This window comes from Notamacropus eugenii, chromosome 1, assembly GCF_028372415.1.
Source record: "Notamacropus eugenii isolate mMacEug1 chromosome 1, mMacEug1.pri_v2, whole genome shotgun sequence".
Lineage (NCBI taxonomy): Eukaryota > Metazoa > Chordata > Mammalia > Diprotodontia > Macropodidae > Notamacropus > Notamacropus eugenii.
Genome location: NC_092872.1, coordinates 218,056,874 through 218,074,344, shown reverse-complemented (window position 1 = coordinate 218,074,344; position 17,471 = coordinate 218,056,874). Strand labels below are relative to the sequence as shown.

Here is a 17,471-nt window from a genome sequence, read left to right as displayed (position 1 = left end):
TGTGCCAGGAATATAAAGACAAAAATTAAATAGCCTCTGTCCTCAAGGAACTTACATTTTATCAGGGAAGACAACATGTACACATACAAGTATACACAAAAGAGATGAAGGTAACTGGAGGGAGGGGAGATCACAGAAGTTCTCAGAGGGGGAGTTGCAACTGGGTAAGGCCTCTTGCAGACCAGAAGCAAGCCAGGGAAACTAAGAGGTGAAGGAGAAAAGGAAAAGTCAGTGAAAAGCAAGAGAGTCAGGAGTAGTATAAGGTAAAGGAATGGGAAGTAGTCCAGTAAAGCTCTATGGTAGAGATCTTGTAGGAGAGGAAAATGTAAGCACACTGGAGAATCCAAGGCCAGGAAGGAGTCGAGTTATGAAGAGCTTTGAGAAAAAATATCTATTAATATCTTCTTTTCATGGCACTTAAATTTCCTTCTCTATCCTCTTCCTTTCCTTCCCAAAGATGATCCTATGTAACATTTTTTTTAAAGAAAAAAAATTAAGCCAGGAAGATGGGAGTGGGGGGGAGATGAGAAATCCAGAAAACAATCCAGACATTGAAAAAATCTGAAAATATATGCCGTGTTATACATTTCTATGGCCTTCCTGCTTTTGAAGAGGAATAGGTGTCTTTTTGAGCTCATGCCTTTTCTTTGTAATTTTCTAATATTCGCCTGCTTTTTGTTGTTTCCTTCAACATTTTTTTTATTTTGAATTCAAAATTCTCTCGCTCCTTCCAACCTCTCCCCCACCCATTGAGAAAAAAACAATATAATATCCTTATAATATATGTGAAGTCATGCAAAACTTATTTCCAAATTGTACCAGCACTACCTCCTCCCACTAAAAAAGCAAGAGAAATAAAACAAAATAGATATGCTTCAATATGCACTCAGAGTTCATCAGCTTTCTCTCTAGAGGTGGGTAGCGTTTTTCATCAGGATTCCTTTGGAATTGTCTTGGATTGTCATTGATCAGAGCAGCTAAGTCTGTCACACTTCATCATATTCACAATACTGCTATTACTGTTTACAATGATCTCCTGGTTCTGCTCACTTCACTTTGCATCAGTTCACACAAGTCCTCTCACATTTTTCTGAAATCATCCTCTTCATCATTTTTTACAGCACAGTAGTATTAGCATCACAATCATACCACAACTTGTTTAGCCATTCCTTAACTGATAAAAATCTTAATTTTCAATTCTCTGCCACCACAAAAAGAGCTGTTATATTATAAATATTTTTGAACACACACACAGGTAGGTCCTTTCCTTCTTTTTCCTTTGATCTCTTTGGGATATTGACCTAACAGTGGTATTATTGGGTCAACAGCAATGTATAGTTTTGAAAGCCCTTTGAAATTAGCTCCAAATTGTTTTCTAGAATGGTTGGACCAGTTCACAACTCCACCAATGGTGCATTGGTGTCCCTGTTGTCCCACATCTTTTCCAGCATGTAATTTTCTTTTTCTGTCATGCTAGCCATTCTAACAGATGAGAGGTGGTACCTAAGAGTTGTTTTAATTTGCACTTCTCTAACTATTAGTGATTTAGAGCACTTTTTCATATAACTATTAAAAGCTCCGATTTCTTCTAAAAACTACCTGTTCATATCCTCTGACCATTTGTCAACTCAGATTCCTATTTGAGGCTTTTATGAGAGGAACCTGTTTCCCTCTAATTTTGGCTGCAATGGTTTTGTTTGTGCAAAAAGCTTTTTAATTTCATGTAATCAAAATCCATTTGATATATCAAATAAAATATCCATTTTACTTTCCATGATCCTAGGTCTCTCTTGTTTTGGTCATAAAATTTTCCGTTATCCATAGATCTAAAAGATAACTTATTCCATACTCCCCTACTATGTTTAAGATAATCACCCTTTATGTTTAAATCATGTACCCATTTTGGCCAGATCATGGTATATAACATGAGATGTATACGGTATGGTTGAGATATGCCTAGTTTCCACTAGACTGCTTTCCAGTTTTCTCAGCAGCTTTTGTTGAACAATGAATTTCTGCCCCCAAAGCCTGGATCTTCGGGTTTATCAAACACTAAATTACTAAGATCTAACATTTACTCTCCATTGTTTTATGGTCGTTTGTTCCAATTAAACCGCTACAGTCATTGTGTACATTTGTTTTTCCGACTCTACTTACTCTGCTCTTCATCAGTTCATATTAAGTCTTTCCATCTTTCTATCATAAGCCTTAAATGACAAAAAGGACTTGATATTAGATCCCAGTATGTAATATGGACCTCCTGGAGGTTACTAAACGAGAAGCAATGTAGTATGTGAGACCTGCGCCTTTGGAAAATCACTAAGGCATACAAATCACTGAGTGACAGTGGAATGACGGAATGTGGAATGTGGAGAAAAAGGGAATGGAGGCAAGAGATACTGTGGAGATAGAATTGAATCTTGCCCTTTCTACCTTCACAATCTCTCTTTTAAACCTCCTCTTCTCTCCACACCCAGAGCCCACAGGGTTCAGGCTTCATTACCTCTCAATCAAACTTTCATACAGCCTTCCAATTGGTCTCCCTCCTTCAAGTCTCTCTCTTCATTCTTTTACCAGTCACCAGTTTTTCAGACTTATTTTTTAGATATCTAGCTATATTAGTGATACCTCACAAAAACAACTGTTACTTTCAGTTTACAGATGAGAAATGATGCAATTAAGCTCTCAGACTGATTTAAAATCATAAAATAAAACCATGGGAGAGTAACTTGATCTGTCTGATACTAAACAGACAAAATATGTAATTTAACTTTACACCTTCCTTTTTTTAAATTCTCACATTGCCATTCCCAGGTATCATCATTTCCCCTTTACTACAGAACCCACAACAAAAGCCAGAAAAGTCCTGCTTTTAGTGCATCCAGCCAGGTTGCTCACCAATTCTCACTTCTCAACCCAGACTTTCGTGTTCTTTTGGTTCCCCCATCCCTTCCAAGGTACTTGAAGAGTGACAATGGTTTTTATAAGTTATGATGATAGATTTGGACAGCCAGGTAGACGAAAAATAAGGGAAATAGAGGACTTACATACATTTCCAAACTGATGAAATAGGAATGTATGTATATACAGAGCCACAAGAAGATAAATATCCTTTAAACTGTTTTCATACCTCAAATAATGGCAGAGATTAAATCAGAATTCAGGTATACACATATAAGTTATGCCAGGAAGTGATGTTGCCTCTCAAAAGGTTCATAACCATTTTCTTATCAGTATCTAGATGATGACTTTAAAATAAATTCCTCAGTGTTGGCTTTTGAGAAATACATAGTTTCCCATTATAATCACAAGGAAATCCAACAAATCAGAAAAACTAAAATGACATTGTCTTCCCTTCCCTCTCCTGCCCCTCCTAAAAAGCAACATAAACTTTGCTCTCAGTTAAAACACAATCTCTACAAGCATTAGCCACACTCTGGAGTGGAAACACAAGCTTCACCTGATTCAATAGCAGTATGGAACTGGAGTCTCAACAACAGTATATTGCTATAGACATCTCTACCCAAACACTTAAGACAAATCATCTCGGGCGATTTCAAATTAAAAGCTTGTAAAATATGTAACCTCTCCTAGTTTTTGCAATTAATAGGGTATGTCTGCAATTAGCCTGACTTACTGAATGCAGTGCCGTTGTCATTAAAAGATGTCTTGTGAAAGCACTGCTGTTATTATGGAGGCTCAGGAGACCAATCCCTCCTAGAGGGCAAACAGTGGACTGGTAGAAAACAACAGCCATAAATCACATTGTCAGGTAGCAGAGAGAACAGGAGTGAAACATTGGCACATGAAGGCCATTCACTGTAAACACAGCACAGCAGCTTCCCAGTCAGGATTTACTGAACCTGTAATTAATTAAAATTTCCTTCAAGCTAAATCTTTAATAAACAAGGATTTGTGCTGACAATGAAGAAAAAAGTCTCCAGTAACACAATTTTAACGTAACTCACAAAAATATAAACATATCATTTCCCGTTTACCATATCAGGCTTACATTTACTCTTATCTAAGGTATCATAAAGCAAGCAACCCTACAGCATACTATCATCTGTTGGCGTGGAACTTGTCTGTTTTGCTTTGTTTTAATGCTTAGGTCGTTTCAGGCAATGAGCCTCTTTTGGATGTGGATTTGCTTGCTTTTAGCCTGCTTTCTTTACAAGGCTCTAAAAGAGCATGTCTTTATATTTTATAGTATCTCAACCTGCACATAATGGTAACAAATGCATTATAAAACCTTAAGGCAGTCAGTAACAGTTGACTGTATTCCATTGTTTTTATTTAAGATCAAATAGTTACGATATAAATTTCAATGATATTTGTTATTCATGAACATTTGACATTTTAGTCCTTACAAAGCACTATAAAATCTTATTTTGATTATTTCCCTTGACAAAAATTGCTTCCTTCATTGATATTTTCATTAAATCACAATTAAACATTAAAACCAAGAGTCAATTTTAAATTAAAACTATGATATCCTTTGTTCCTACTCCTCTACATGGTATAATAAAATGCTTCGCTATAGGACAAAAGCTTTAAAATAATCTAAACAGCTTTGCAAAGTTACAAGGATAACCTTAGGAGGAAAAAATAGGAGGTTATAATGGATTAACAAATAGTACACTGTATTGTTAGCAATCTTTTAATGTGTATTGAAATTTTACTAAGATGGTGGGCTACTTGAGGGAAGAAACTTCATACTTCCTTATACCCAACATACATCAAGTCTTAGACATTAACAAGTACTCAATTAATATTTGTTGATCAATTAAGGCTTCCATATTGGGAAAGGAATTAAATAAGATTTAATTTAAAAGGGAAAAATAATCTCATTCCTCCACTAAATACAAAATACCTTGCATTCATAGATTAAGGAGACTCAAGTAAAGAGTTTCAGAAAGTCACTTTAAATTTTGTTTTATTGAGGTAAAAAGGGTATCTGTTTTCTAACATGACTTCAGTTACGTACACAGTCCATTCAGTTGTCCGGTTAGTAGAGAGGAACATTAATGAAGATAATATAAAATAGAAATACAACAGCAAAACAATTTGAGAATTGATCATTTTGGGAAGAGTATGAATTTAGATATTTGATACTTGCCCTCTACTTGGGTCTCTTTCTTAAGTTCTTATGCTGAACAAGACAGCAATGAAATATTTAGATTAAGAAAAGAAATATAATCTGCTTAATGACAAAGAACAAATGATTTTGCATAAAAGAAATCTTTATAAAGAACTTTCCTTTAGTCTCTTTCTTTCCCAATCCTATATGCCACAACTGGCTAAATGTATTGTCAAGCTGGAACTATGAGAAAATAATGAGATGTTTATATGCACAAATAGAAAGTTCAAATGAGTAGTGTGACCAGGTGAAGGCAGTCACTGGGTGATGGGTTTGATCAGCCACCCATAACAGTTAGAAATAAATGAAGTACAAAGACAGTTTATAAAGGAAAAATATATGCACACAAACAAATACTACATGTAAACTATGTGCAAATTTATACATACCATATGTATATGTAGATACATATCTACATATACTTAGTTTAAAAAACAGAGCACAATACATTTACAAGCAGGTAAAAGAAACAGACAGAATAATATTATGTCCGTGCTCCTACCTGTTGAAAAAAATTAGAAACTTCCTGCATTTCTATATGGCTTATAGGTTAATTGCCTATAAAAAAAGTAAAAGGACATGATTTCAATACTACTGGTATTAAAAGATGCCATGTATGAGTGTATATATGAAACACTGTTTTCACATGAGCAAATTCTAGATGGAGCTGTTCCAATTCTTTGAATAAATAGGCCTCATTTATGTGCAAATAATCAGCAGCTCAATTCAAAAGGCTACGTCAATGTTTTGGAAGAGTCAATGGCAAAGAGATATTACAAAAGAAAAATGAGTAAATCCAACTGAAAAATAAAAGTTTTTTAAATGGCTATGTTAGTTATCTCTTCTGAATATTCTCTCTCCCCTCTCTGGTTTTTTTCTAAAACTGTTCTGTAGTGATTCTCTTTCTCTAACCAACCCTTGATGGTCACCTTTGCATGATCATCATTCAAGTCCTTCCACCATTTATGGGCATACCCTAGATTGGGTCCTGAGCCCAACTCCTCTTTTTTCTATAATTTCTTTCCATAATTACTACCAAGAGTACCATCATCTCTGATACTATGAACAAATCAGGGGAGCAAAGGATGGTATATTTGTCAGATTTATGAAGAATGGAGAAATTTATGACCAAATAAGAGATAGAGAACATTATGAAGTGGAAAATGGGTAATTCTGATTACATTAAACTGAAAAGTTTTTGTACAAACAAACCCAACGCAACCAAAATTAGGAGGGAAGCAGAACACTGGGAAAGAATTTTTACAATTAGTATCTACGATAAAGGCCTAATTTCTAACATATATAGATAACTGAGTCAAGTGTACAAGAATACAAGTCATTTCCCAATTGATAAATGGTCAAAGGATATGAACAGGCAGTTTTCAGAGGAAGAAATTAAAGCTATCAATAGTCATGTGAAAAAATGCTCTAAATCACTATAGATTAGAGAGATGCAAATCAAAACAACTCTGAGGTACCACATCACATCTATCAGACTGACTAACATGACAAAACAGGAAGATGATAAATGTTGGATTACATGTGTGAGAGCTGGAACACTAATTAATCGTTGGTGGAGCTGTGAGCTAATCCAACCATTCTGGAGAACAATTTGGAACTATGCCCAAAGGGCTACAAAAAGGTGCATACTCTTTGATCCAGCAATATCACTTCTAGGACTATATCCTAAAGAGATCATAAAAATGGGAAAAGGTCCCACATGTACAAAAATATTTATAGCAGCTCTCTTTGTGGTGGCCAAGAACTGGAAATTGAGGGGATGCCCATCCATTGGGCAATGGTTGAAGAAACTGTGGTATATGAATGTAACGGAATACTACTGTGCTATAAGAAATGATGAACAGGTACCTGGACTTCAGAAAAACCTGGAAAGACTTATTTATTCATTCATTCATTCATTCATTTATTTATTAGATTTATATATATTAATTATATATATAAAAATAAGCAGAACCAGGAGAACATTGTACACAGGAACAGCCACAGTGTGGGAAGACTGCTTCTGATAGACTTAGCCCTTCACAGCAATGCAAGGACATAAAACATTCCCAAAGAACTCTTAAGGCAAAATGCCATCCACAGAAAGAACATTATAATCAGAACTAAGAACGAAGCAGACTATTTTCTTTTGTGTTCTGTTTTATTTTTTCTCCTGGTTTCTCCCATTCGTTTTAATTCTTCTTATGCAACATGACTAATGTGAAAACGTGTTTAATAAGAATGTATGTGTAGAACCCATATAAGATTGCAAGCTGTCTTGGGGAGAGAGGGGAGAGGGAGGGGACTAATGGAAGTGATTGTTGAAAACTGAAAACAAATAAACTAAATTTAAAAAAAAAGACTATCATCAGCTCCCATGAATTCCACTATTATCTCTATGTAGATGACTCTAAAATCTACACATCCAGCCTTCATATCAGCAGGCTCTCATCTCCCATCTCCAAACTGCCTGCCAGGCAGCTCTGAATGAGTGTGCCACAGGCACTTCAAACTCAATATATGAAAAATGCAATGTCTTGATCTTACAGTCACCTGTAAGTGTTCCATTTCCATCCTCACGAACTCTAAGATTCCCTTATCTGAACAAAACCTATCACCGCTGCACATCTCCCTCTACTCTGCAACTCCTGACTCTGTGCTCTGTCCTCGACAGAAACTCATGCCCTTCCCCTTTTAATTTTTCCCAGATCATTGCCCTGCAAAGGCCACACCAGTGATGTCAAATTCAAATAGAGAGGCCAGTAAACCATTCATAAGGATCCCTGTGAGCACATAACGACCTAAAAAAATCCACACGTTAATATCATCTATATTTTACTGTATTTGTTGTTGTTAAATATTTTCCATTTCCACTTTAATTTGGTTTGGACCTTACTCAAGAGTGTTGCTGCCTATGGACCAAGTGTTTGACACCTCTAGACTACATTCTCCCCCCTTCCCCATCTTGACCCCCTGGTGAACCAGTTCAATTCTACACTGTCATCCTTTTCCCCATCACCTATGACCTGCCAAGCCTCAGTCTTGGATTACTCTAACCAACTGCTGTCTTCACTCCTATTCACATGGTGCTGAACAAGACTGGAGAAAATAATCATAAAACAGTGTTGACAGGGTCTACTGCAAGTTTATATCACAAAATCTTTACTGGGTCCTCCCTGCAGCAAAGCAATCCCTTCACACCTCTCTGATCAATTCAATATCCCATTCACCACAGCATGTTATTCAAACCTTTCCATCCCTCCTCATGCCTCCCCATGACACCACCTCCTCACACTTTCTCAACTGCAAACCTTGTCTCATAGTTCATGGAAAAAGTGGAGGCCATTTGCTGAGACCCTTTTTTTATCCCCTCTTCCTCACCCCATGACTCAGATGCTTTCCATCACTCTCTCCTCCTCAATCCATCTCACATGAAGAGCTAACCCTTCTCCTTGTCAAAGGAAGCCCTGCCTATATGAACAAAAGATCCCATTTCTTTCCATCTTCTCCAGCAGACTGTCCCCTCACTCTCACTAATCTTCAATTTCTCCCTGTCTACTGGGTGCTTCTCTGCTTCTTATAAACATGCTTATTATGTCTCCCCCATCCTCCCAAAAAGCCCTCACCTGACCCATCCATCCTCACCAGTGTCCTGTATCTCTCCTCCCTCCTATGGCTGACCTCCCTGAAAAGATCATCTATAATTGATGCCTACATTTCCTTTCCTCTGACTCTCATCTGAACTCTCTGCAGTTTGGCTTCCAAGCTGAAACTGCTCTCTCCAAAATTATCAACGATCTGCCAAAGTTACCAACTACCAAATCTAATGGACTTTCCCCAATCCTCACCCTTCTTGACTAATCTGTGGCCTTTGACCCTCTTTTCTTTGAGTGATACTGTTCTCTCCTGGTTCTTGTTTTCTCCCATCTGATTTGCTCCATCCTTCTCAGTCTTCTTTGCTAAGTCTTCGGACATCTCCTAAAACAGAGTATAGCCAAGACTATGCTCTGGGCCCTATTCTCTTCTTCCTCTGTGCTATTTAGTTTGGTGACCTAATTAGCTCTCATGAATTTAATTATGCAGATGATTTTCAGAACTACTTGGTAGCCCTAACCTCTCTCCCATCCTCCAATCTCTTATCTTCTACTGCCTATTAGACATTTCAAACAATGTCCCATAGACATTTTAAATTCAACATGTCCAAAATGAAATTTATCTTTTCCCCAAACTCTCCCTCTTCCTAATCTCCTCATTACTAATGAGGGTACCACCATCTACCCAACATGCCCATCCTTGCAACCTCAGTGTCATTTCTGATTTCTCACTGTGTGCGGCACATACACCCATAACCACCATATCCAAAACAGATGCCAAGTCTAGTTTTTAGGAGAAAGAAAATGGAAGGAAGAATTAGGGCAGGATTGGGGAACCTGCAGACCTCAGGTCACATGTGGCCTCTAGGTCCTCACGTGTAGCCTTCTGACTGAATCCAAACTTCATGGAACAAATCCCTTAATAAAAGGATTTTCTCTATGAAGTTTGAATTCAGTCAAAGGACTGCATTTGAGGACCTAGAGGGCCACACATGGCCTGGAGGTTACAGGTTCCCCACCCCTGGATTAGAGAAAAGAGCTGAGAAGTCCCACAGACACAAAAACTGTCCAGGACACTTTTAAGTGAGTTTTAAAAAGTTTTTTGTTTTTTTTTTACAAACCTCATTTCTTTTTGAAACTAAAGTTCTATTTATAAATGAAATGCTAATAAGGCAAGTGTAGTAAAGAGCTAGCAAAATCTAGTGAAAACACTTGATTTCACTGGTATGTTTCTCAACATGGCAAAATAGTATTTCATTGGACACCTCCCCTTAACAATTTACAAATTCAAATGGGTGTATTTGTGACAAAAAATCCATAATGAGATATATTCTACAAATATTACTTGAAAATGTTTAATTAGTATTTATTAAATTAGGTTAATTTGTAATTTAATACTTTTTATAACATAGCTTTTAACAAAACTGTAAATGGGTATGGTCTGACCATGAGATTAGACAGTTAAGGTTTCAAAGGACAAAAAAGCAACTAAAAAACAAGACTATAATGGAGCCAGTGCTCTATCAGCACAATTTTCAATGTATTATTTTGACTTTCTTCAGTGATTGAAGAGAAGTGTTTATTATGGACATTTTAATCGACAATTGCTATTTTGGGAGTCCAGATTTTGTTAACACTTCTTCAGTCCAGAAGTGAATTTAAGAAGTCAATAAGCATTTTAATGCACCTACTGTGGGCAATGTGCTAGGTATACAAAGGTAAAAATGAAACAGTTCCCAAAATTAAGGAATTTGTATCCTACTAAGAGAATAATACATCTACATAGATAAAGAAATCTCAGTGGCATGGTGTGTGAGGAAGCCCCAACAACGGGAGGTTCCTGTAAGGTGAAAGTTAGGACAGAGGGCATTTCAGGCTTAAAGGACAACCTGTTCAAAGGCACAGAGAAGATGGAATGATATGCGCAGGGATCAGCAAGTAGGCTAGTCTGGCTGGAGTACACAGTGTTTGAGGGAGAGCAAAGTGAAATAATTACAGAATCTGGTAAGCTAACGTGAGATGGCAAAGGACTTCAAATGCCAACCAAAAGGGTTTGTCTTTTGTGCTATAAATAACATGGAGCTATTGAAGATTCTTCCTCAGAAAGTTCCATGGTCAAACGTGTGCTTTAGGAAGATCATTTTGGCTGTGCTGAGGAAGATGCATAGGAGAGGGAGACGCTGGGACCAGGAGGACCAATTAGGAGACTCTTACAATCACTCAAACAAAAGATGTAGAGGGCTTGAACTACAATGCTGGTCATGTGAATGAAGATGGGGATAAGTGAGAGAGATACTGTAGAGGGAAAACTGATAAGACTTTAGATTCAATTAGATGGAGGATGGAGGTGGGAGGTATGGTAGAGAGGGAAGAAACAAAAAAAGTTAAAGCTGGGTAATTGGAAGGACTGGAGTGCCCTCTCCTGAAACAGGGAAGACAGAAGTAAGGGCAAGCTTAAAGAAAAAGATAGTAAGTTCTGTTTTTAACACGTTAAGTTCAAGTCATCTCTATTATACTTAGGTGGAGATGTCCACTGGATAGTTGACATGGGATTGAAACCAATAAGGGAAATGAGAGTTGCACTTATTTCAGACTAATCTTCCCAGAATGATACTTCAATCCAAGGGAGATAAAGAGAGGGCCAAAAGAAAAAGACTAGAGAGGAAAGGAAAAAATATATATTTTCTAGGACAAAGCCTTGAGAGCAAAACCACTTTTAGAGCTGAAAGACTGATGATAGTACAACAAAGTAGACAGAACACTCAGACAGAGAGAGCCAGAAGAGTGCAACATAATGAAAACCCATGGAAGAATGAATGATAAAGCATTTAAGTTATTACTATATACCAGACATACCATGCACTAAGCGCTAGGGATGCAAATACAAAAAAGCAAAGCAATCCCTGTCATCAAGGAGGGCAAATTCCATTACGATTTGTTGTAATCTATTGATTTTGAGCTCCTGGAGAGCAGGGATTGTCTTTTGTCTTTCTTTGTATCCCCAATGGTCAGCAAAGTAGGCACTTAATAAATGCTGAATGAATGATTCTAAACCAAGCCAGGCACTCTATTCTCCTCAGCTTGCCTACCCATACAATAGATACATTAAAAATACCCCAAAAAAGTATTAGAGGCATTAAAAAGGATAATTTTAAAGTAACTTGAAAATATCAATTTCTCTAAGGGTAATATAAAAAATAAAATACAATAATAAAAATTTAGAATGTATATTTGTTTCAGAAACATACAAATGAAAGAAAAATCAGATAAGTAAAATCAAATGATTTAAAATGAGAAAACAAGAAATCTTATATTACTGTCAACATTACCTTCTTGTTTGTATATGATCCAGTTTCATGTAAAATTGCAACTCTAAATGGAGGCCACCAAGTGTGAAATTCTCTCACCCACTGATGCATTACTGTTGTTGGACACACAATTACAGTTGGACCCAATCCCTCAAATCTAAAATAAAAATATTTAATTAGAAAACATTGTTGTGAAATAAATATAGTAGAAGTTAGGTGTTTGATTAAAAACAGACCTAACATGTTAAGTAAAAAAATACTATGGAAATTGACTGTCATTTTCTTTAACACAAAAAAAAATCTACTGGGTTAAAACATGATGAAAGGGAAATATCTACAGCACAAAGCAGTTAATGGATGTAGGTGTCAACGTAGAACAAAACTGAATAAAACTTCTTGAAAGTTTCTATGGTGTAGAAGTCTCCTATTTAGACACAAAAAAGGTCTAATGAATAAAAAGAAAACCAAACGAAAATACCTGACAAAACTTTTTTTTCTTATTTCATTATATAGGCACATGTGGCTTTGCACAGAACAACTGCTGTTCAGCAATTTTTCAGTTGTATCTGACTCTTCATACTTCCACATTTGGGGTTTTCTTGGCACAAGAAACACTGGAGTGATGTGCCATTTCCTTCCCCAGCACATTTTACAGATGAGGAAACTGAGGAAAATAAGGTTAAGTGACTGCTACTACGTGTCCAAGTCCAGTTCTGAATTCAGAAAGAAGAATCTTCCCCACTGCTCCATATAGCTATATAAATGATAGCTGGCATTTATAAAACACTTCTAAGTCTCACAAAGTGCTTTTGCATATATGATTTCATTTGATCTTCACATCAACCCTGCAAGGAAGATACTACTATGAGTATCTCCAATATTATCTCTGGGTGAGAAAACTAAGCTTCAAAGGACAAAATGGTCACAACAAGTGTGATTGAATGGATTCAAACTCAGATCTCCCTGGACCCTAAATCTAGCATCTCTTTCTGTACCACACTGCCTCTGATAAATAATACATTAGCCTCTAAATAACTGAATATTCCAGATGACTGAAATTCACTGCCTTCAATAATAATTCAGGAAATATTAAATACTTATCACCTGCAGACTACTTTGTTAGACACTCAGGATACACAGAAAAGAATGAAAGAAGAGAGACCAATAAAGTAAACCAGTAAGAAGCCAGGCAAGAAGTGATGAAGGTATGGACCAGAAGGATGGTGGTCACATGAGGAGAAAGAAGGGGATGGATATGAGTCTTCTGGAAGTAGAACTGACATGAGACAGTGATTGCCTGGTAGATGGGATGAGGAAGAGGCAAAAGGCAAGGATGACAACAAAGCTGCAATACTAGGTGATTACTCTCCTTGTACTCTTGACAGAAACAGGAAAGTTAAGGGGGAAACACAACGAATTTTGAAAATGTTGACTTTGAGATGCCAATCAGACAGGCAAATGAAGAGGTACAGTGGGCACTGTACAACTGGAGTAAAGGAGAAATCAAGGCTGGAAATAAGAGATTTGGAAGTGATATGCCTAGAGACAATAAACCCATGAGGTCTAGTAAGATCACCAACACAGACCACAAAGAAAAGAGGGACCAGGGCAGCACTTTGGGGAAGCACTCTCAATTTGTAGAAGGCAGATAAATGATAAACCAGCATAAGAAACAGAGAAGGAACACTGAAAGACAGAAAAAGAACAAAGACAGGGCAGCATCACAGAAGTCAAGGCAAGAAACAATGTCCAGGAAAAGGGGGTCGTTGACAGTGTCAAAACTACTGAGAGCTTAAGTAGAATGAGAACTAAAAAAAAAGGCCATGAGATTTAGCAATTGTTAGTATCCTTAGTAAGAGTAGGTTCAGGCTAGTGGTAGGGTCAGAAACTATATATCTGCAAAAAGACATGAAGTTACTGGAAGATAAGGACATGAAGGCAACTACAGTGGTACCAAACAACCCAATCCGTGATTCTGAATTTTGGATGTGAGGAGATATAGGACAACAGACTGAGGAACAGCTGGGCCAAATGAAGCTTTTAAACTTGGAGGTGGGGGAAGGGTATTTGTAGCTGGCACAGAAAGAGTTTGTGGAGAAACAGAAGCCGAAGTTGAGAGAAAGGGAGTGAACAATAGAGGGGACCAGTTTGGAGGGGAGACAGAAAAGGATGTAGTCAAGGGCACCAGGAGAAGCTCGCCTTCCTTTATAAAGCACTTTAAGATTATAAATGCTTTGCACACACAATTTCATTTGCTCCTCCTCTGAGACACCGTGGTATATGCTATTGTTATTATTCCCATTTGACAGATGAGGAAACTAAGGCCAAGAAAGGTTAAGAGATTTTTCCAGGAATACTCAACTCTTAGATAACTAAGGTGGGATTTGAACACAGGTCCTCTTGACTCGAAGTCTAATGTTCTAATACAAAGTTGCTTTGTTTATAAAATTAGACAACTGACTAGATTTTCCACAAAGGTCCCTTTCAGTCTTTTGATCCTATGATGAACTCCATAAAAAACTGGGGGCAGGAGGCAGGAAGCTTCTAAAATTGTTTTTATTTTTAACTAAAAAACTGAATTATTACAAACCACAAAATCCCCTACATCAATAAATAAAACTCAAAATTTGTCAAATTTAAGGAAAAAACTGATCAGTTTGTCTTTGTAAGGAAAAAGAAAGTAGTATATGTAAATTAGAACTTAAAAACAATGCTGTTATTCCTACTTGCGTCCCAGAAAAGTAACAGAAATATGCCCTTCCTTACTCAGAAAGGAGAAATTTTCTCCTTACACATAGTAAAGATTTAATAAATGGCTACAAGTTAAATGAATTAATTGGAGCTGGTTGCTGAGCTGCTGCCACTGCCACATGCCTTTATATGTTATATGACAATCTGAAAATGGTGTGAGATGGAGAAGGTAGGGAAGGTTATAGCAATATTTATAATAAACTTAAAAAAAATTTTTTTGATGCAAGTCCTGAGCACCTTTATATATGCCTCCAATCAGGGATGGAGACAGACAGAGAGATAAATATATTTCTGCAATAAGAAGAATGATGTGTTTAGTTATCTTTCATATTGTTCTGGGAACACTCATTCTTCCCTGCCCACCTTTCTATGTATATATTGGTCTTCCATCAAAAGATGTTAAGTTCTCCTATCTTATACAATGAAATGGAATGTAACCAATGTCAATACAATGTTTGATAAGCATTTGATCAAAAGTTCTCTGCAATTTAAAAATTACTTTCAAATAAACACATGCACATTTTAATACTTTAAACCAATCCTTTTCTTTCTAGATTCTATAATTAGATAACCATGAATGATCTCTTAGCTTTTAAAACATCAATTTAAAAAAAGATCTCCAATTTTGGATTATTATGCCCTTTAATTTCTCATTCTATTCTCTCAATATTATGAGAAAAATGGGACTTTGTAATTGAGCCCCATTAAGTTGAAACCTGGAAGTGTCTGGAAAAGGTAAGACATGTCACTAAAGAGCACACCCTATAAAATAAGCCACCATTTCCAATTCCTAACATCAACAAACTAAAAGATCAGAAATCACTGCAATACATTTTAGTGAACAGAAGCAGTTCTGACCAGACTTAATGGTTATTACATAATCTTTACCATCACTGATTGCCCAATGAATCTATGCTTCAGTTTTTTAACCTACACATTAGAAATGATGTCCACTACCTGCAGTTTGTCGTCTTTCAAAATTAATCTGACGAAGTAAATCACATATTTGAATCATAATAATGCTCCGACTAGAAATCATTTGAAAGAGCATTAACTCTCTGAGATAATTATTAAGAATTAAATTATTAGGAACAAGAATTTACTAAATGAGATCCAATGGCCTAAAAAAGTTAATGCCAATTTGAGAAGTGATCTATTTATTCCCTACCTGTAATTAACTTCGAGTCTAATATTTTTGTATTATTACTACTCCAGAAGCAAGAGAAGAGAGTCTGCTGACTGAAAAAGAGGTTTTTAATTGTTTTTTGTTTTGCCACATGCAATGTGTTTCTCCTTTTTGACACTGAATCTTTTTTTTTAAAGATCACCAATTGCTGAGACTTACTACTTTTCTTTGTCCACTACTTTTGAAGTTATGACTAAAGATGACACACATGTAGCCTTCTCTATTTCATTGAGTTTAAGAGATCTGTAGTATAATAGGTACGTATGTATGTGTATATATACACATATGAGAAAAAATACATCAGCTGTTTGATACCTTATGATGTGCTACCTGCCAATACCACTATACTCAGTTTCTTTTTCTTTAGGTCATGAAAATGAAGTAGTTATCCAGCTTCAGAGGACAAGGGTATATATAAATTACTTTCTTTCGTAATTTTCCATGGCAACATGGGCACATTTAAGGGGACTATGCTCCTGAGTATATCTCCATTCATAAATAGCCCAGTTGTTTGGGTGATATATAACCACATTCACTGGAGCCATTTCCACCGATACTATTTTAATAAAGATGATCTGGGCTATAATCCAATAAGCCATGCTATTTCATTATGGAGCAGAGGATATGAGCATTGATAGTTAATTGATTACAGCTGCTGCTCATTATTAGTACCGACTTCAGCTACTGATAGAATTGCTCCTACTCAGGAGAGAACGTTTTAATTTTTATATCCAAACAGCACTGCAGGGAAGACTTTAGGTTTCCTAGGCCCAAAACATAAGATCCATACAAGTTCTGTAATGTTGGAAGGAAAAAAGAATAGTCCAAAAATCACTGTATGGATACTTTAAGAAGATTCAGTCATCAAAAAAAACCTCACTTAAGTACGTAAGGCAATGGAGGGACTAATTCTAAATAAAACATATAATTCCATAATGCTCAATTACTGATTTATTATGGAAAGAGAGGGGCAAAACACCAAATTTTCAGTAGTTTATACATCCTTTCAAATAATTTTTTTCACTATGGTTTTATATGAAATGCAAATTTATGTCTAAGGTTCAAAGGAAACCCCCTTTATACCAGTCAAATATAGATACCCTTTTACATATTATGAGAAGCCAGTTACTCAAAAGCTCATCGAAGATTAACTGGTTTCATTATGGAATGTCTTATCACTATTTAATCTATCATAACTTTTATCTATATTAACTCTTTCAATTATGCTTTCTAAAAACAAATTCTTCATGACCTATTTATTAGATTATAAAAGCAGTCTATTTCAGTATGTAGGATAATAAAAAAGTTACCCAAATGAGCATAATTACACATTTAAATAATACTGATCACTTATTTTCATTTCCTCTTGAGATGAGCTTTTAAAGTGTCAATTTTCATGCAATTCTTTAAACTAAAATAAAAATATGAATATTTCCTATTATTAGAATTTATCGAGCATATTTAGACAGCAGGAGGAGGAGGAATAAAACTAT

At 36.2% G+C, this 17,471-nt stretch overlaps 1 protein-coding gene across 3 annotated transcripts in view; it reads right to left on the bottom strand.

The window, feature by feature from the left end:
* Positions 1-17,471, bottom strand: part of ERCC6 (ERCC excision repair 6, chromatin remodeling factor) — a 102,711-nt gene that overhangs the window by 25,859 nt on the left and 59,381 nt on the right. For all 3 annotated transcript variants that reach the window (XM_072627450.1, XM_072627455.1, XM_072627462.1), the window contains one exon: positions 12,063-12,198. In XM_072627450.1, the coding sequence (XP_072483551.1) occupies positions 12,063-12,198 (136 nt within the window). The remainder of the gene's footprint in view (positions 1-12,062; positions 12,199-17,471) is intronic.